This window comes from Chelon labrosus (assembly GCF_963514085.1).
Source record: "Chelon labrosus genome assembly, chromosome: 2".
Lineage (NCBI taxonomy): Eukaryota > Metazoa > Chordata > Actinopteri > Mugiliformes > Mugilidae > Chelon > Chelon labrosus.
This window is the reverse complement of record NC_140338.1, coordinates 5,995,057-6,010,846: the sequence shown is the minus strand read 5'-3', so window position 1 is coordinate 6,010,846 and position 15,790 is coordinate 5,995,057. Positions and strand designations below refer to the sequence as shown.

The following is a 15,790-nucleotide window of genomic DNA, read 5'->3' as shown; positions in this document are numbered from 1 at the left end:
TCACCAATCAGGAACCGGAGGTCCGAAGCAGCGTCACAGTTTCACTGCCGGTCCCACACTTAAAAACGAGCGACTCTCTTTCTGGTTATTACACTTTTCTCCTGTTGGAAGAGAAAGAAGAAACTATGGCAAGAACCAAGCAGACCGCTCGTAAGTCTACCGGAGGCAAAGCCCCCAGGAAGCAGCTGGCCACCAAGGCTGCTCGCAAGAGCGCCCCAGCTACCGGTGGAGTCAAGAAACCTCATCGTTACAGGCCCGGTACCGTGGCTCTGAGAGAGATCCGTCGCTACCAGAAATCCACCGAGCTGCTGATCCGCAAGCTGCCCTTCCAGCGCCTGGTGCGAGAAATCGCTCAGGACTTCAAGACCGACCTGCGCTTCCAGAGCTCCGCTGTCATGGCTCTGCAGGAGGCCAGCGAGGCTTACCTGGTCGGTCTCTTCGAGGACACCAACCTGTGCGCCATCCACGCCAAGAGGGTCACCATCATGCCCAAAGACATCCAGCTGGCCCGCCGCATTCGTGGAGAGAGAGCTTAAATTATCTGCTGCTCCACAAACCACAACGGCTCTTTTAAGAGCCACCTCACTCTACTCAAGAGATTGCTCCTCTCAGTATACTTTACATATTTAACTTGTATGAAATATTACTGATTCTAATTTAATCCAGTTGGAATATTTGTTGTATAAAACTCTGAGACAGTTTTTTTTTTTTTTTTTTTTTTTTTTATTTCTATTAGAAATTTTAAGAGCTACTTTAAAGTCTTATCAACGTATTGACCCTTAACCTACACATTTCATCAGTGAGGCTATATTTAAAACGCTTCTCAGTGTTGATTAATTTATTCTCTACTTTGTACTGACAGTGTTCTGCTCCCATCTTGTGGTGACTCTCTACAATTACAATTCTATTTATTTTTTCTGTTTAAATCTACTCTATTTAGATTTAACATTCATTCATCTTCTCTAACTGCTTGTCCTATGAAGGGTCACAGGGTTTGGATCCTATCCCAGCTGTCATTGGGTGAGAGAGGTACACCCTGGATAGGTTATCACAGGGGTAACACAGACATACAACCATTCTGACAATTCCTCAACCTCCCAAAGGGTTCAATAAAGTTGTCTATCCATCATTCACACTCACACCTACGGCCAATTTAGAATCACCTAATTAACCTAATGAGCATGTTTTTGGATGGTGGGAAGAAGCTGGACTACCTGGAGACAACCCACGCAGACACAGGGAGAGCATGCAAACTATTTGTATTATCTATTTATAATTTCTGGGGAAATAATTCCATGCTCTTTGGTAGAGTGCAAACAGTACAAACAATGCAAATAGTACAAAACACTTAATGCACACAATAAGTTCAAAGTAGGATTTAGGGTAATGGTAAATGGTAAATGGCCTTGCTTTTATATAGCGCTTTTCTACCTATTGGCACTCAAAGCGCTTTACAGTCTCAGACACATCTACCCATTCGTTCACACAAGCATACACACATTCACACACCAGTGCCACACACTGGGAGCAACAGTGTCTTGCTCAAGGACACTTCAGCATGTGGCACGTTCCGGGGATCAAACCGCTAACCCTCTGGTTCGTGGACAACCCGCTCTACCTACTGAGCCACAGCCGCCTGCAAACGTTGGACTGCTTCAGTTCAGTTGATTGATTAAGCCAAGTCAGGTGTGCTGCTGCATGGTTGGAATGAAAACCTGCAGCCACAGCGGCCCTTTCACGGATCACTTTGACACCTGTGGCTTAGCAGCATAATATGCGGCAAGGGCTGAGTATAGGTGTCAGTGACCTCACCATATACTGGTGCACCAATAAACATCCAACTACATCACAATCAAGGAAGCCAATCCTATAACTCGGTATAAACCGTCAACAGTGTAGACTAAAAAAAAATAATTAAATAAGGCACCCACAAAACCAAGACACTGTCCACAAACACTAAACAGAGTAGCATCCCACCGTGCACTTTCTGCTTGCAGAGAGCAGAACATTTTTTATTTTTTTTAAATAACAGTTCAAGATCTTGTCATGTTTGTGCTGGTAGATAAACTGTGCTTTGGATGTTTGAAGACTGGTCATTACCCGAGAAGGAGTGTGTGAAAGATGTTAGAAACCCCTTGGTGTCAAAGGTGGTGGTGGAGGTGTCAAACACGTTTGCATTACAACAATGTCAAGGGTGTAAAGTCGACAGATACCATACCTAATTAGACTGCATACAACCCAATAGAAAGCTCAAAGCCCACATTCTCTCAGTCAACACAAAGTCAATAAAAAACAAACATCGACATTTTTGAAGACAGATGGTTTGAAAGATAGCTAGCCACCTATGTCAAGACAGAAAATCCTTCTCTAAACACTGGAGGTGGACTGATACAGTGGCAACAGTTTACAACACAGTCTAAACCAGTGTTTTTCAACCACTGTGCCGTAGCACACTGTGCCGTGAGAGATTGTCAAGTGTGCCATGGGAAATTATCCAATTTCACCTAATTGATCTAAAAAAACAATTTTTGCTAACAAATTAATTATTGTCTGCAAATAATATGCCATTGTCAAGTGTGTGTATACATATGTATATATAAGACTTTTTTTCTTTGTGTTTATTTGATTCCTATTCAAGACACTTTGACAAGAATTATATTATATTGTTAATGTAGGCTACAGAGTTTCTTTCTTTTTTTTTTTTTTTTTTTTTTTAGCATTTTCGGTTGGTGGTGTGCCTTGTGATTTTTTCAATGAAAAAACAAAACAAAATGTACCTTGGCTCAAAAAAGGTTGAAAAACACTGGTCTAAACATCTGTCCCCAATAACCAATAAGGGATGTTGAGGACGCGGTCCCTTTAAGAGGAGGGTGTTTTGTTTCTATGTCTCTCGGGGTTGTTGTCGTAGTTCCTGAAGACGTTTAGTCTCACCCCTGTCTTCTATCCCGTCCTCAGTTACACTGTAAAAGCAGCTGTGAGTCCAGCAGAGACATTATTGGACAGATATCATCTGAACAGTGAAAATGAGTGGAAGAGGCAAAGGTGGGAAAGGACTCGGTAAAGGAGGCGCCAAGCGTCACCGTAAAGTTCTCCGTGATAACATCCAGGGAATCACTAAGCCCGCTATCCGCCGTCTGGCTCGTCGTGGTGGAGTCAAGCGTATCTCCGGTCTGATCTACGAGGAGACTCGCGGTGTGCTTAAGGTTTTCCTGGAGAACGTCATCCGTGATGCCGTCACCTACACCGAGCACGCCAAGAGGAAGACCGTGACTGCCATGGATGTGGTCTATGCTCTCAAGAGGCAGGGACGTACTCTGTACGGCTTCGGAGGCTAAACTACCAACGGCTGCAACTCAACAAAAAGGTCCTTTTAAGGGCCACACATCTCTACACGAAGAGCTTTGTCCTAAATTAATGATCTGAATAGAAAAATAACTTGATATTAATTGTTGAAATTAAATCTAAGCAGATACCAGGATTATACCACGTCCAGACAATTTAAAGTATGCTTGAATAAATGTGGAGTGAGAAGTTTAGGCCTTTGTTCTTTCTCTTCTGTAGCAAACTCTGTAGTTTAGCAACCAACTAGAGCACTAAATCCTTAGTACCAACGTTTTTGCAAAATAGAAACATTATTATGAAGTTAAAAAACTTGAACTTATGGGGTGCTGTTTCTAAAGTTAGGATATTAGCTAAATATTTACTGAGCACTCGTTATAACATTGATATTTAATGTTTAGATATCACATTTGGTAAAAGTGACTGAAAAAAATCACACCTAATTGGAGGTAAATAGGCACCCCATATAGACTTGGTGATATCAAATTAAAGTTAATTATGTAGAGAACACGAACATCTGTTTTAACTTTGATGACAGTTTACACAGTCCTGGTGACTCTGAAGGGTTAGACTACAAAGTGTTGTAACAAATACAGACTTTTATACAGACTGCAGAAAAAAAACAAAACAAACAAATTTGAAAATACATGATGGTGCCATTTTGCTACCACTCCACACAGTCCTGACTCATCTGTAGCATCCTAATACCTATGTTAGCACCATGGTGAGTCTCATATCCAACAATGCGCTACAGAGAAGAGGTCCAGAATCTGACGCATATCAATCTTTCTTTCTATCTCTTTTTATTATTATTATTATTATTATTATACTTTATTTTACTCTGTTTTGTTATTTTGCTTCTGTGAAGTTGAGTGGGCACCATGCTCCAAGAATGTCAGTACTGGTAATGATGCTGCATCGTTACAGAGTATCTGACAATATTGAATCTGGTATTCCAGGAATAATCTTATCCTGAACATTAGCAAGACTAATTAGGCCATAGTGGATTACAGGTGGTCCAGAAAGACTGAACACGCTCCTCTCTGCATACATGGGGAGGCAGCATAAAGTTCCTGGGAATCCATATTTCCTGTGAACACTTCACACCTGGCAAAGAAGACCCAGCAACTGCTCTTCTTCCTCTGGAAATTGAAGCAGACTGGAATATCTTCTCAGCTACTCGCAAACTTTTACAGAGCCACGATCGAAAGCATCCTGGGTCTCAGTGTGACAGTGTGTTATGGCAGCTGTACTGCACAGGACAGGAAGGACTTAGCCCAGGTGGTGAGGACAGCACCGGGGATTGTGGGCTATAGTCTACCAGATCTGCACTCAGTTTACACTGCCCAAGTCCAGAAGAGGGGCAGACGCATTGCGACGGGCCCCACATACCCCGGACAACGCACTGTTTGTACCACTTTCATTAGGAAAGCGGTACAGGAACGTTAAAACAACCACAAACTAACTCACGGACAGCTTCTTCCCCAGAGCTGTGAAAGCAATTGCACCCCCTGTAGCAAAGCACTCACATCCCATCCCCCCACAGAACCCTCACACATGCACCCCTCCCCCCTCCGGCCACACACACACTCACCTCCTCACACACACACCTTCTAACATACACACACTTACCCCTGCTGACAATCACCAGGGGAAGCAGGGTTCACAGACCACCAGTCCTCAGCAGTAAGACAATCACCCACTCACAACATCTCATAAGATAAGAGATAAGATTTATAAAGTTTTATTTGTCACATGCACAGTTATACATCATACAACGCAGAGTGAAATGTATTTTTGTAAAAACTGTAAAAATTACACATAGCACTTAACAATATTAATACAAATGTAATGTATAACTTTAAACTTGAAATGTAAAATCATAGACTCTCATTTTTAAAGGTGTTTTATTTAAATGTTATCTTATTTATATGTGTGCCTTTTAAGCCGGGAGTCTCTGCAAAATGTCGCCATGTTCTCATAATGACAATAAAGACTCTTGATTAATTAGAGGGACCCTCGAGGACAAAAATCTACTAATGAATCCTGAGTTGACAGTTTCGTACATACTGGCTTTCGTTTGTTCTCTTTCCATTGGGTCAACAGCGGCTGAAGAAAAACACATCGCATCAAGTGTGTCAGGGGGCTGTAACCGCTAACTGCCTGGACTTCACTGCAGGTCCTCGCTACAGTGTGCTACAGTGTGCTGTAGCGAAGACAGTCCGGTTCTCATAAATCGGATGAGAGTCAAACTAATAAAGAGAGACACCATAATGAGATTAAAAGAGCTTCATTAATGAAACATGCACACTTAAAACTAAATATTATCCGCTGAATTGCACTGCAGTCACAAACCCATTCATGAGCATGCCATAGAGAAGGTTTTGTTGACAGGATCTCTCACCCAGGGGTGGAGCAGCAATTTTAAAAGTGTGGGGGGTTCTAGGGGTAGCACATGAGCACCGCAACCGCCTTTGGCCCCTGTTTCAGTCTCTTTCTAGATTTTCTTCATCAGGATATGCAAATAATATTGCATTGCCTGGACTTCCCTTCCTCATCCTACATAAAGAACTCAATGTTAATATTCCTGAACATGGAAGTGTTGAAATATTTTATGTAAACTTAGAACAAACCTCTACAGCCTTGATTTTGATGAGGAAACATTCCTTTCTTTTCTTGTTCTTTTATCTGCTTTTTATTATTTCACATATGTTTTGTTGCTCTAATCTGTTTTAACTATTTTTTCATCCTAGCCTTTATCGTACTCTATATTATTATTTTATTCCTCTTATTATTTAAGATTTTAATAGTTTTATTGCATTTCATTGTCTTCTGTTCTTTTCTAGTTTCTGAGAGCAGTAACAGGGATGAGTTGATGTAGGGGATTTTTTTCATTGAAAAGGTTTTAAGCTCCAACAAACAGCTTTAAGTTACATAAATGAACACCTATATGGCATTAATGCAAGAATATGTACTACTACAAAATTGAATTAGTGCATTTATGGATTGACAGCTTTCTGTTTCCCTCCTGTCACCTAATTACATGACAACTTGAGTGGGAAAATAAGTCAATCTTCTGCTGCCTTTCCTTTTTGGCATTGATAACAAAAAGAATAATGCTTGCAAAACTTTGCATTAACTTTGTTTGCCACCTGGCTTGCTTAATAGTTTCGTTATTTACAGATTTGACATTATTAACTAGTTAAATTACCGTTTCATACCTCTGCTCTGTTCGCTGTCTGCTGCTGCGAGTGACGGGTCGTCAGCTCCGTGTTAAGGTTAGATTATGCTTCCCGTAGTGATCACGCAATGGTCACGCAATGGCCACGCAGTTGCTCGGACGCAGTCGTGAGACCGTGATGGTTCTACGTGTCGAAATGCATGCCACACCGGTAGAGGGCGCTATGATTTTTTTGTGACCGACCGACCGAGACTCTTGTGACTATCTCGCCTCGTTATTTACCTTCCGGCTTTTGCCGTAGTCACAGTGAACGATGGACACCGAGACAGAGAGACTGGCGTTGGAGCTCCAAATTATTCAAGCAGAGGAAGAAATACTTCTATTGCAAATTAGGGCACGACAAAGGAGACAATTATGTTTATGAGTGGAAACCGGAAAAGCGGTCTCCAGCGGATGTAGTTAGCGGACCAATCACAGCCAATGCCGCTGCGTTGCCGCTGCGTTGCTGTTGCGTCGCCTCGACGCGCGTCGAGGATTTTTGGGAGGTGCGCGTCGAGGATTTTTGGGAGGTGCGCGTCTGGCCCTTGCGTAGGACGCACGGGGGTCCGCAAGGACGCAATAGGTCCGTAATAGGTCCGTACGCACGGACGCGCTGTGTCAACGCGGAAGCATAATTTCGGCTTTAGCGTTTACTTTGCCGTGCGGCCGGGACTAGTGGGTTTGGTCAAATGACTGTGATTGGCTGGATGGCTGTCAATCAATCTAACTGTCTGGGGGACTGAGGTGCGCTCCATTTCAGTACGCTGGTACACAGCCAGGGCGGGCAAACGGTTTAATAACTTAGGAAAAAGTGGGGGGGATGAAATCAGCTTGTTAAAAAAGTGGGGGTGTGCAACACCCCCATCCCCCACGGGTGTGACGCCCATGCTCTCACCTCAATCATCTCTGCAGGTTCATTCACTTGACTTTTTACACCCACGTTTTTTTTCTTCTTCCTGTACACAACAACTTGAATTTTCATCCAAATGACATTTAAACTGAAGGAAATCTGAAGAAGAAATTAGAAGGCAGTGAACTGATGGATTTCTATTGTTTTACCTCAAGCACAGATGCAAGACGAGAAGAGAAATAGCCAACGGGGCCAACAGAATCCACCTACAGATATTTATTATCTTTTGCAGTTCCCCTACAAAGAAGACAAACAGAGATGTGTGTTAGTAAAATGATTCGTAAATCAGTTTTCTAGCTCATAGCACTGCTGCTTTTTCCGCCACGAATGAAGTTCCACAAACACCCTCTAGACAACATGTCTGTCTGCATTTCAGGAATTCATTTCATTCTGTGCAATAATATCTGCTCCCTTCTCTTTTATCCAACAAAGTTTAAAAAAAGGTGAGTTTTTTGAGAAGACGTTTCACCACTCATCCGAGTAGTTTCTTCAGTTCTAGGGGACTGGTGGGAAGTTTGAGGTTCCTTTCTCTTTTCTTAAATGCAACACATTTATCCCAGGTATTTTACCATTATGTAATTTCTGTGCTGTATTTGTTTTCTTATTAGCAATACTCCCATTGGTGTTGGCATTATTTATGATATAACAGTGTATATAATCTCCTTCGCTTCAATCCTCACTTTCTGCTTAGCTTGTTTGATTGCTTACCAAACTGTAGTAGTTACTTAAACTTGGTGCAGCCACTGCAACTTTGTGATGTGCCCATAATAGTTTTACTTTATATATAAATATGTGTGTAACCTGTATTTATGCAAAGCTAAATTGCCCATTGGGGTTCAATAAAGTCTCATCTCATCTCATTCCAATCCAGTCCTATCCTATCCCGTCTTGTATTGTCTTGTCTAATCATCTCATTTCATGTCAGTTTATCTTATTTCGTCTCATTCTTTCTCATCTAATCTAATCTCAGAGTTTTACCTCATCTCTTCTCGTCCTATCTTTTCTTAACTCGTCCTAGCTCATGTCAACAAGTTCCTGGTTGAAATATTGACTTTATAATAAGCTGCTTCACTTACATTGAACGTCAATACGAATGATTGCTGACGTTCTTGTCCCAAGTTCATTCTCTGCTGCACAATGATACTCTCCAGAGTCAGAGAGCTGGATGGAGGTGAAATTAAGCTGTGGTTCTTCGCTGAGAGGTTTGCTACCATTCTCGTTGTACCACGTGTAGTTAGCTGCCGGGTTAGCGTCACTGCTACAGGTCAGAGTCACAGAGCTGCCCTCCATTATCGCACCAGAGGGATTCATTGACACAGAGGGAGGCTTTGGAGGATCTAGATGAGATAAATAGTAAGAAAAGTTGATCAGTAGTTCATATGAAAAAAAAGTAAACAAACTGGGCAACAGACTCATCAAGCCACACATCTTAAGGCATCTCTACAACCATCAACAATTCCACAGCATCAAGCACCTCCATGTGGATATATTTATGAGTACAACAATCAGCTATGCCCCCGGGGAAGTGAAATAAATAACACTGATTATTTTGCTTTCAATGCACCTGTCAGTGTATAAATGTGTGTGCACTCGTATGGATGAGTGCGTAGATTGTGACTGTAAAGTGTTTTGATTTCCAAAAGTTAGAATAGTGCTATATAAATACAAGACCAATGCAATTGGACGGGCACTATGTGGTTCAACCCAGCAGACAAGCTGTTGTAAAAGTTAGAGCTGGCTCTGATAGAAAGATATCACAACACACAGTTCATTGTAGTTTGTTGTGGTGTTGCAGACCAGTCAGGGTGTCCATGCTGACCACCGGTCCACTGCAGAAATCTCCAGCTCTTGTGTGGTGTTCCCAGTCTGCAGTGGTCCAAGGATGTACTAAGGGAAGAAGGTAAGCTAAGGCAGTGTGATGATTTGAACAAGGTTTGGTTGGGAGACCTTGCATCCTGCCATTCATTTGGGTCTTAGTTTGAGTCATACCACCTACATAGACATTGTTGTAGACCATGTTAACTATTTTACGGAAACGGTATTCCATGACTTCAAGGTGTTGACTTGGCCCCTAAATTCCCAAGATCTCACTGCAATCCAGAATCCGTGGGATGTACTGGACAAACAAGTCGGATCGATGGATGGATGCCACCTCACAACTTGCAGGACTTAAATGATGTTGTGGTGTTCAAGCTACAACACATTTTCAATGGCAGCTGGCAAAATTAATGTGTTTTATGTCTTGGTTTTGTAGGTATCTCTGCCCCCTTCTCTCCAGTTCTTCAACGATTACATGGACATTCTGTCAAAGAGGGAAGCTTTGTAACATCTCAGACATATGTCAGTGGAATTAATTTGCACTCACATTTGACATTAATGAAGTTGTATTCGGATACCCTGCTGCCCAGCACGTTCTCAGCTATACAGTAATACTGTCCAGAGTCAGAGGACTGGATGGAGCTGAAGGCAAGGTGTGGTTCTTTACTGTGACATGTATGACACTTCTCCTTGTACCAGGTGTAGTTAGCTGCTGGGTTGGCATCACTGCTACAGGTCAGAGTCACTGAACTGCCCTCCACTATCTCACCAGCGGAACTCACTGACACGGAAGTCCGTTTTGGAGGATCTAGAGGAGAAGACAGGAAATTGAAATAAATTAACATCAAAATGAAAATAAGTTTCCAAGTATAAGTGTTTTTTTTTTGCTGTGCTCGGGCTATTATTAGTCTTGCTTTTGGAGTGAGCTTTGCTGGTCTGATATGTCTGTCTATTGCCAGGACGTTTTTTTGTAAATCAAAAAGTGACTCGTAGGAAGTTAAAGTTTTGTGAAAAGTTGCTCAAATATTAAATATGATGTGGAGGTTTATTCTCCCCTGAGGTTTTGATGTTAAAATCTTCTCTCTTGTAAATTTTCATAGTGACACTTGTGGAGTAAACTCACACACTGGAGCAGAGCGGTAACCCTCGTGTCCTTTGACAGCACAGGAATAGCTGTCGCCACCGCTGACATATATTCTACACGAAGAGGACTCTTCCTCCATTTTCTGTCCATTATTGTACCAAACACATGAGGGATGGTCAGCCACACTACAGCTGCTGTGACACGTCAGCTCTTTCTGGTTCGATGACTTTCTCGCCTCTACCTGCAGATCTAAATGTGTGAGGAAATGACACGCATGTCAGAGGAAACTGTGAAACACTGAGAAGACAAATGAGTGGAAACAAAGTGATAAACAGTTGGAAGAAATTCTTACCCGATATAGTCAGAGTGATTCCAGGTAAACCAGTAAATCTTCCACCTGGTTGGTTTGTGGTGAATCTGAACTTATACTCTGCCGAGTCGCGTTCTGTCAGGTTTGAAATGCTCAGAGTGCAGATGTTCTCATCACAATAATACTCCACACGCCCTGTGTAGTCTGGGTCTGTTTTTAAATCCACCTGAACATTATTATTCTCTTTAGTAAACCACAATCTTTGTTGAACTGTAGTATTTAGATTTTGTATTTTTGCTGGGAATGTGTAGGTGCATTTCATGTCCACTGTAGATTTTTTTAGAGCACAGATCTGAGTAGAGGTGTAAGTCACTGACCAGCCTTTCACACCCTGTACGACTGTAACACAGAGAACATCAGATATTAAAAAAATAATAGGTAAAAGTGGATCACACTGCACGGTTATGTTGGAAAAATCATTGTCAAAACGATTCGTTATCGTATTTTCAACATTTTGTTCATGATATACAGTATCTGTGTCTCTATTTGGGTTGTGTCTAATTGCTGCAACTAAAACTAATAACAGAAAGGCGTACATTATTGTATGTCTAAACATTCAAATATAAAGTGAAAAATAATCACATAATGAACAGGTGTCAGGTAGAGGTTGTCCTTGCATTCATTTGAAACAATGTTTTATGTCTTTTGATTATATTTACCTTGATTGAAGTTATTTCCTAATTAAATCCTTGTATTGGAGGCTTTGTCATACATAATCAGTCCAAAAGAAGAGTTTAAGACATTCAAATTATGTCCACAGATTACCTTAATAAGCACTGAGTTGTAATAAACTATTGAACCAAGAAAAGTTCTAATCTAATGAACCTTGAGCAGTTTAGACCAGGATAAGAATAAGAGTACATGTGCTTTTCTGGCTTAGATCACTTTCTGTTCTCTGTCACATCAGGTTACTGCAGAGTGAAAAGTGACTACAGAGTAAATATCAGACAGCACAGAAACATCACGCTCCTAATATACTCAAAACAATAGGACATAGAAGGTGGAAGCTTCAGTAAACTTTAATCAACACCATTCTGTCCCTAGAATCGTTCCAGCTCCCCATTTTTTCCAACATCAACATTGAGGACAAACTTGCTGTTATTCACTTGACTAGTCAGCCATTAAGTTTTTTTTTTTTTTTTTTTTTTTTACAGTTTCCACTCTCAGTAAAACATTGAATGTGAATGTAGATGTACCTGACAGAGAGAGAAGGACAATGACAAATCCACTCGTTGCTGCATTTAAACTCATCGCTGCTCCTCTCCTTTGTGACTTCAGAGACAATGAAGCAGATCAGCAGGTCAAATAATGCGTACCAGTCACTTCAGAGTTCAATGTGGTTTATAGAAGACGGAAAACAGGCCGTTGAAAAGCTTCCTTCCGCTTCACCCACCACCTATGATCTGTCCTCTTGTTTGCACGTACAAAAAAACCACAACAGAGTCGACAATGGCATTGGTTATTTTTACCAAACCACTAACAAAAGTGAAGGTAAAGATGTTTTTTTCAGGTCTAAGCCTAATGAAATTTGCTTTGCTTCATTTGTATGCAACCTGTGCAGAAAGGCTTTAATATGACACAGTTCACATCGATGTAGCGTAGACTGGCATTGATGGTGACTACAGCAGGACCCTTTATTTGACTTCATTTCAATGAAAACAACGAGGTCATGGTGTTTGGACAAAGTTGGACCTCAGTTATATGTGAAACACACCTTTAAAAACCTACGTGTGATTATGGACAGTGATTTTAAATTAGAGAAATAGGGAATAATTCAGTGATCAGCAGAGACACTGTTTTTTGTTTTGTATTTCTTTTGGGGATTCCTTTTTAAGATTTTAGTTTTTGCATACAAGTCATTGAATGCTCTGAAGTAGGCTACAGTATCTTTCTAATCACATCCTATTGAGGTCACTCAGGTCTCTCTGAATGTTAGATAAACCCTTTTATTTTTTTTGAAATAATCTCCAGGACTGAATTATGTCGGAGTAGACTAGCCAACAGTCTGACAGTCACCACAAGATGACAGCAGAATATGTAGTCTGTTTTACTGGTACCATGTAAGCAGTGTTAGACTTTGTTTTAAAAAAATTACTAAATGGATCAGTTTCATTCTTTGAGCAAATATTGATAATGACTATTAAAAACAGCTTGGCTCAGTACATTTAATAATGTCCCATTATTAAAAAAACAAAAAAACAACTGACTATACTACAATACTGTGGGTGTGTAGATTTTAAAAAATAAATAAAATAAGTATACTGAGGAGTAATCTCTTGCGTAGAGTGAGGTGGCTCTTAAAAGAGCCGTTGTGGTTTGTGGAGCAGCAGATAGCTTAAGCTCTCTCTCCACGGATACGACGGGCCAGCTGGATGTCTTTGGGCATGATGGTGACCCTCTTGGCGTGGATGGCGCACAGGTTGGTGTCCTCGAAGAGACCGACCAGGTAAGCCTCGCTAGCCTCCTGCAGAGCCATGACAGCGGAGCTCTGGAAGCGCAGGTCGGTCTTGAAGTCCTGAGCGATTTCTCGCACCAGGCGCTGGAAGGGCAGCTTGCGGATGAGCAGCTCGGTGGATTTCTGGTAACGACGGATCTCTCTCAGAGCCACGGTACCGGGCCTGTAACGGTGAGGTTTCTTCACTCCACCGGTAGCTGGGGCGCTCTTACGAGCAGCCTTGGTGGCCAGCTGCTTCCTGGGGGCTTTGCCTCCGGTAGACTTACGAGCGGTCTGCTTGGTTCTTGCCATAGTTTCTTCTTTCTCTTCCAACAGGAGAAAAGTGTAATAATACGAAGAGATTCGCTCCTCTTAAACTGTGGGACCGGCAGTGAAACTGTGACGCTACTTCTGACCTCCGCTTCCTGATTGGTGAGCGGCTCCTCCTGAAGCTCAGCACCGCCTATAGGGGAGCCAACCCGCCACAACGTGCGCTGTTGATTGGAGAAAAGTCGGTTCAAACAGTCCGCTAAAACTGAGAGAGGGCCGCCCTAGTGCGCTGCAGGAAGCTTTTCTGGTTGGTCTGTAAGGAACCGTCACCGCTGTCGGTGAATATATATGGGGGGTTTCTGCTGCTGGAGACACATTTTCTTTGAGTCTCGACTCCAGAAAACATTAAAAATGAGTGGTCGCGGAAAAACCGGAGGAAAGGCCAGAGCTAAGGCAAAGACCCGCTCTTCTCGTGCAGGACTCCAGTTCCCAGTCGGCCGTGTTCACAGGCTGCTGCGTAAAGGCAACTATGCGGAGCGTGTGGGTGCCGGCGCCCCCGTCTACTTGGCGGCTGTGCTTGAGTACCTGACCGCTGAGATCTTGGAGTTGGCTGGAAACGCTGCCCGTGACAACAAGAAGACTCGCATCATCCCCCGTCACCTGCAGCTGGCTGTCCGCAACGACGAGGAGCTCAACAAGCTGCTTGGCGGAGTCACCATCGCTCAGGGCGGCGTGCTGCCTAACATCCAGGCTGTCCTTCTGCCCAAGAAGACCGAGAAGCCCGCCAAGAAGTAAATCACTGGAGCAGCGTTTACAACAAACCAACGGCTCTTTTAAGAGCCACTCACTACTTCTCTAAGAGCTTTTATTACTGTTTCAGTGTAAAGTTGTGTATAAACTTGGGTGCATTTCAAGTTTTGTTCTACTTGATGTTAAACACATTACAAATAACTAGATTTACTCTATGCAAACAGAATTCTCTTCTTTCTCTGGATCGTTGAGTGGAACATGAAAGTTGTTAGACATCAAATATACCAATGAATATGTAAACATGCTGTTTTTCTCAGTCAAATTATTTGTGTAGTTACAGCTTCTGTTTTCACATACACCAGAAGACATTTTTCACAGTTCTAGATTAAAAAGAATTGAGAATCCTTTATTGTCATTGTGGAATGTTGGGCAGTAGTTCCTGGCTTAAACTGCAAATATAAAGAATAGAACAAGCACTATAAGAATAAAATAAAAAGTAAACTAGCTGTACAGACATATGAGTAATTAGCAGTAAAACCTTGTAAACATGCAGTGCAAACACTGCAATGACTTGTAACATGATTGCAATGTTTGCACTGTATGTTTACTTAAAAATAAACATATTTACTCATATTCCTATTTGTCCTGGATTTGGTGCATCCTCCTCCTGTACAGCAGCAGCAGAATAGATCTAATTCTTCGCGGACGCAATATGAATTCCATCTTCTGTAACCTGTTGACATGTGAAGGGTCACAGGGTTGCTGGATCCTATCCCAGCTGTCCAGTATAAAGTTATTCAGTGTAATAATCTAAAATATCAGTAAAACTATATATCGTTTTTCCTAACAGGACCACCTCCTTAATAATGTGTATGTCCAAAAGATCACCAGCAATATTATTTAGTCCTGTTAGTGACCATAGTGACAGCTGATTTAAAAAAAAAAAAAAAAAAAGTTACTCCCCGTCGGGGAATCGAACCCCGGTCTTCCGCGTGACAGGCGGAGATACTGTCCACTATACTAACGAGGAAGTGATGCAACGTTTTCTGTTTAGAGAGCAAATGAACGTTAGTTTACAGTTATAGTTTGTAATATCAGGACGCCTGGGCCTTTCTGTGTAGAGTTGGCATGTTCTCCATGCTCTCCCTGTGTCTGTCCAGGGTGTACCCAGCCTCTCGCATTACTCTACACTAACCACTAAACCACAAATCAGTGTTTTCCTAAATGAGGACTATAGACCCCAGTTAAGATTACAGTCCCTTGATAACTGGTTTTTAGTCTAATTTGTGTTTTTGACACAAGTCACAAGAAAAGATGAAGAAAGTGATTCATGGTTTTACACCTGAAACGTTATGGGACAATTGTGATTTGTTGAGCAGTGGTTTAGGCTCTCTGTGTATATAAATCCTGACTGATTGTTGAAACAAACCATTCCTGCTTAAATATCATGATGAATAATTTACAAATAAATTTTTGAATTTTAGATTAGTTCAGTTTACCGTGCTGTGCTACTGTAAGTTTATCGTGTTTTTTAAATAAGGACGCGGTCCCTTTAAGAGCATGATCGTCGTCATGGTTCCTGAAGTAGTTTAGTC

General features: G+C 41.8%; 4 protein-coding genes across 4 annotated transcripts; 3 read left to right on the top strand and 1 right to left on the bottom strand.

Moving 5' to 3' along the window:
- Positions 1–125: 125 nt before the first annotated feature.
- Positions 126–560, top strand: LOC311504103 (histone H3.2; the record flags this gene model as incomplete). Its single annotated transcript, XM_084567080.1, has 1 exon — positions 126–560. The coding sequence occupies one exon, from the start codon at positions 126–128 to the stop codon at positions 534–536; it is 411 nt and encodes a 136-aa protein (XP_084423206.1). The 3' UTR covers positions 537–560.
- Positions 561–2,945: 2,385 nt separating this feature from the next.
- On the top strand, positions 2,946–3,600 carry LOC311504204 (histone H4). The gene has a single exon (XM_084567214.1). The coding sequence runs from the start codon at positions 3,024–3,026 to the stop codon at positions 3,333–3,335; it is 312 nt and encodes a 103-aa protein (XP_084423340.1). The 5' UTR covers positions 2,946–3,023; the 3' UTR covers positions 3,336–3,600.
- Positions 3,601–11,900: 8,300 nt separating this feature from the next.
- LOC311499228 (histone H3.2) lies at positions 11,901–13,547 on the bottom strand. The gene has a single exon (XM_084560128.1). It carries the CDS (start codon positions 13,485–13,487, stop codon positions 13,077–13,079), a length of 411 nt encoding a protein of 136 aa, XP_084416254.1. The 5' UTR covers positions 13,488–13,547; the 3' UTR covers positions 11,901–13,076.
- A 242-nt stretch (positions 13,548–13,789) lies between these two features.
- LOC311503315 (histone H2A-like) lies at positions 13,790–14,988 on the top strand. Its single transcript, XM_084565967.1, has one exon. The coding sequence runs from the start codon at positions 13,794–13,796 to the stop codon at positions 14,238–14,240; it is 447 nt and encodes a 148-aa protein (XP_084422093.1). The 5' UTR covers positions 13,790–13,793; the 3' UTR covers positions 14,241–14,988.
- Positions 14,989–15,790: the final 802 nt, after the last annotated feature.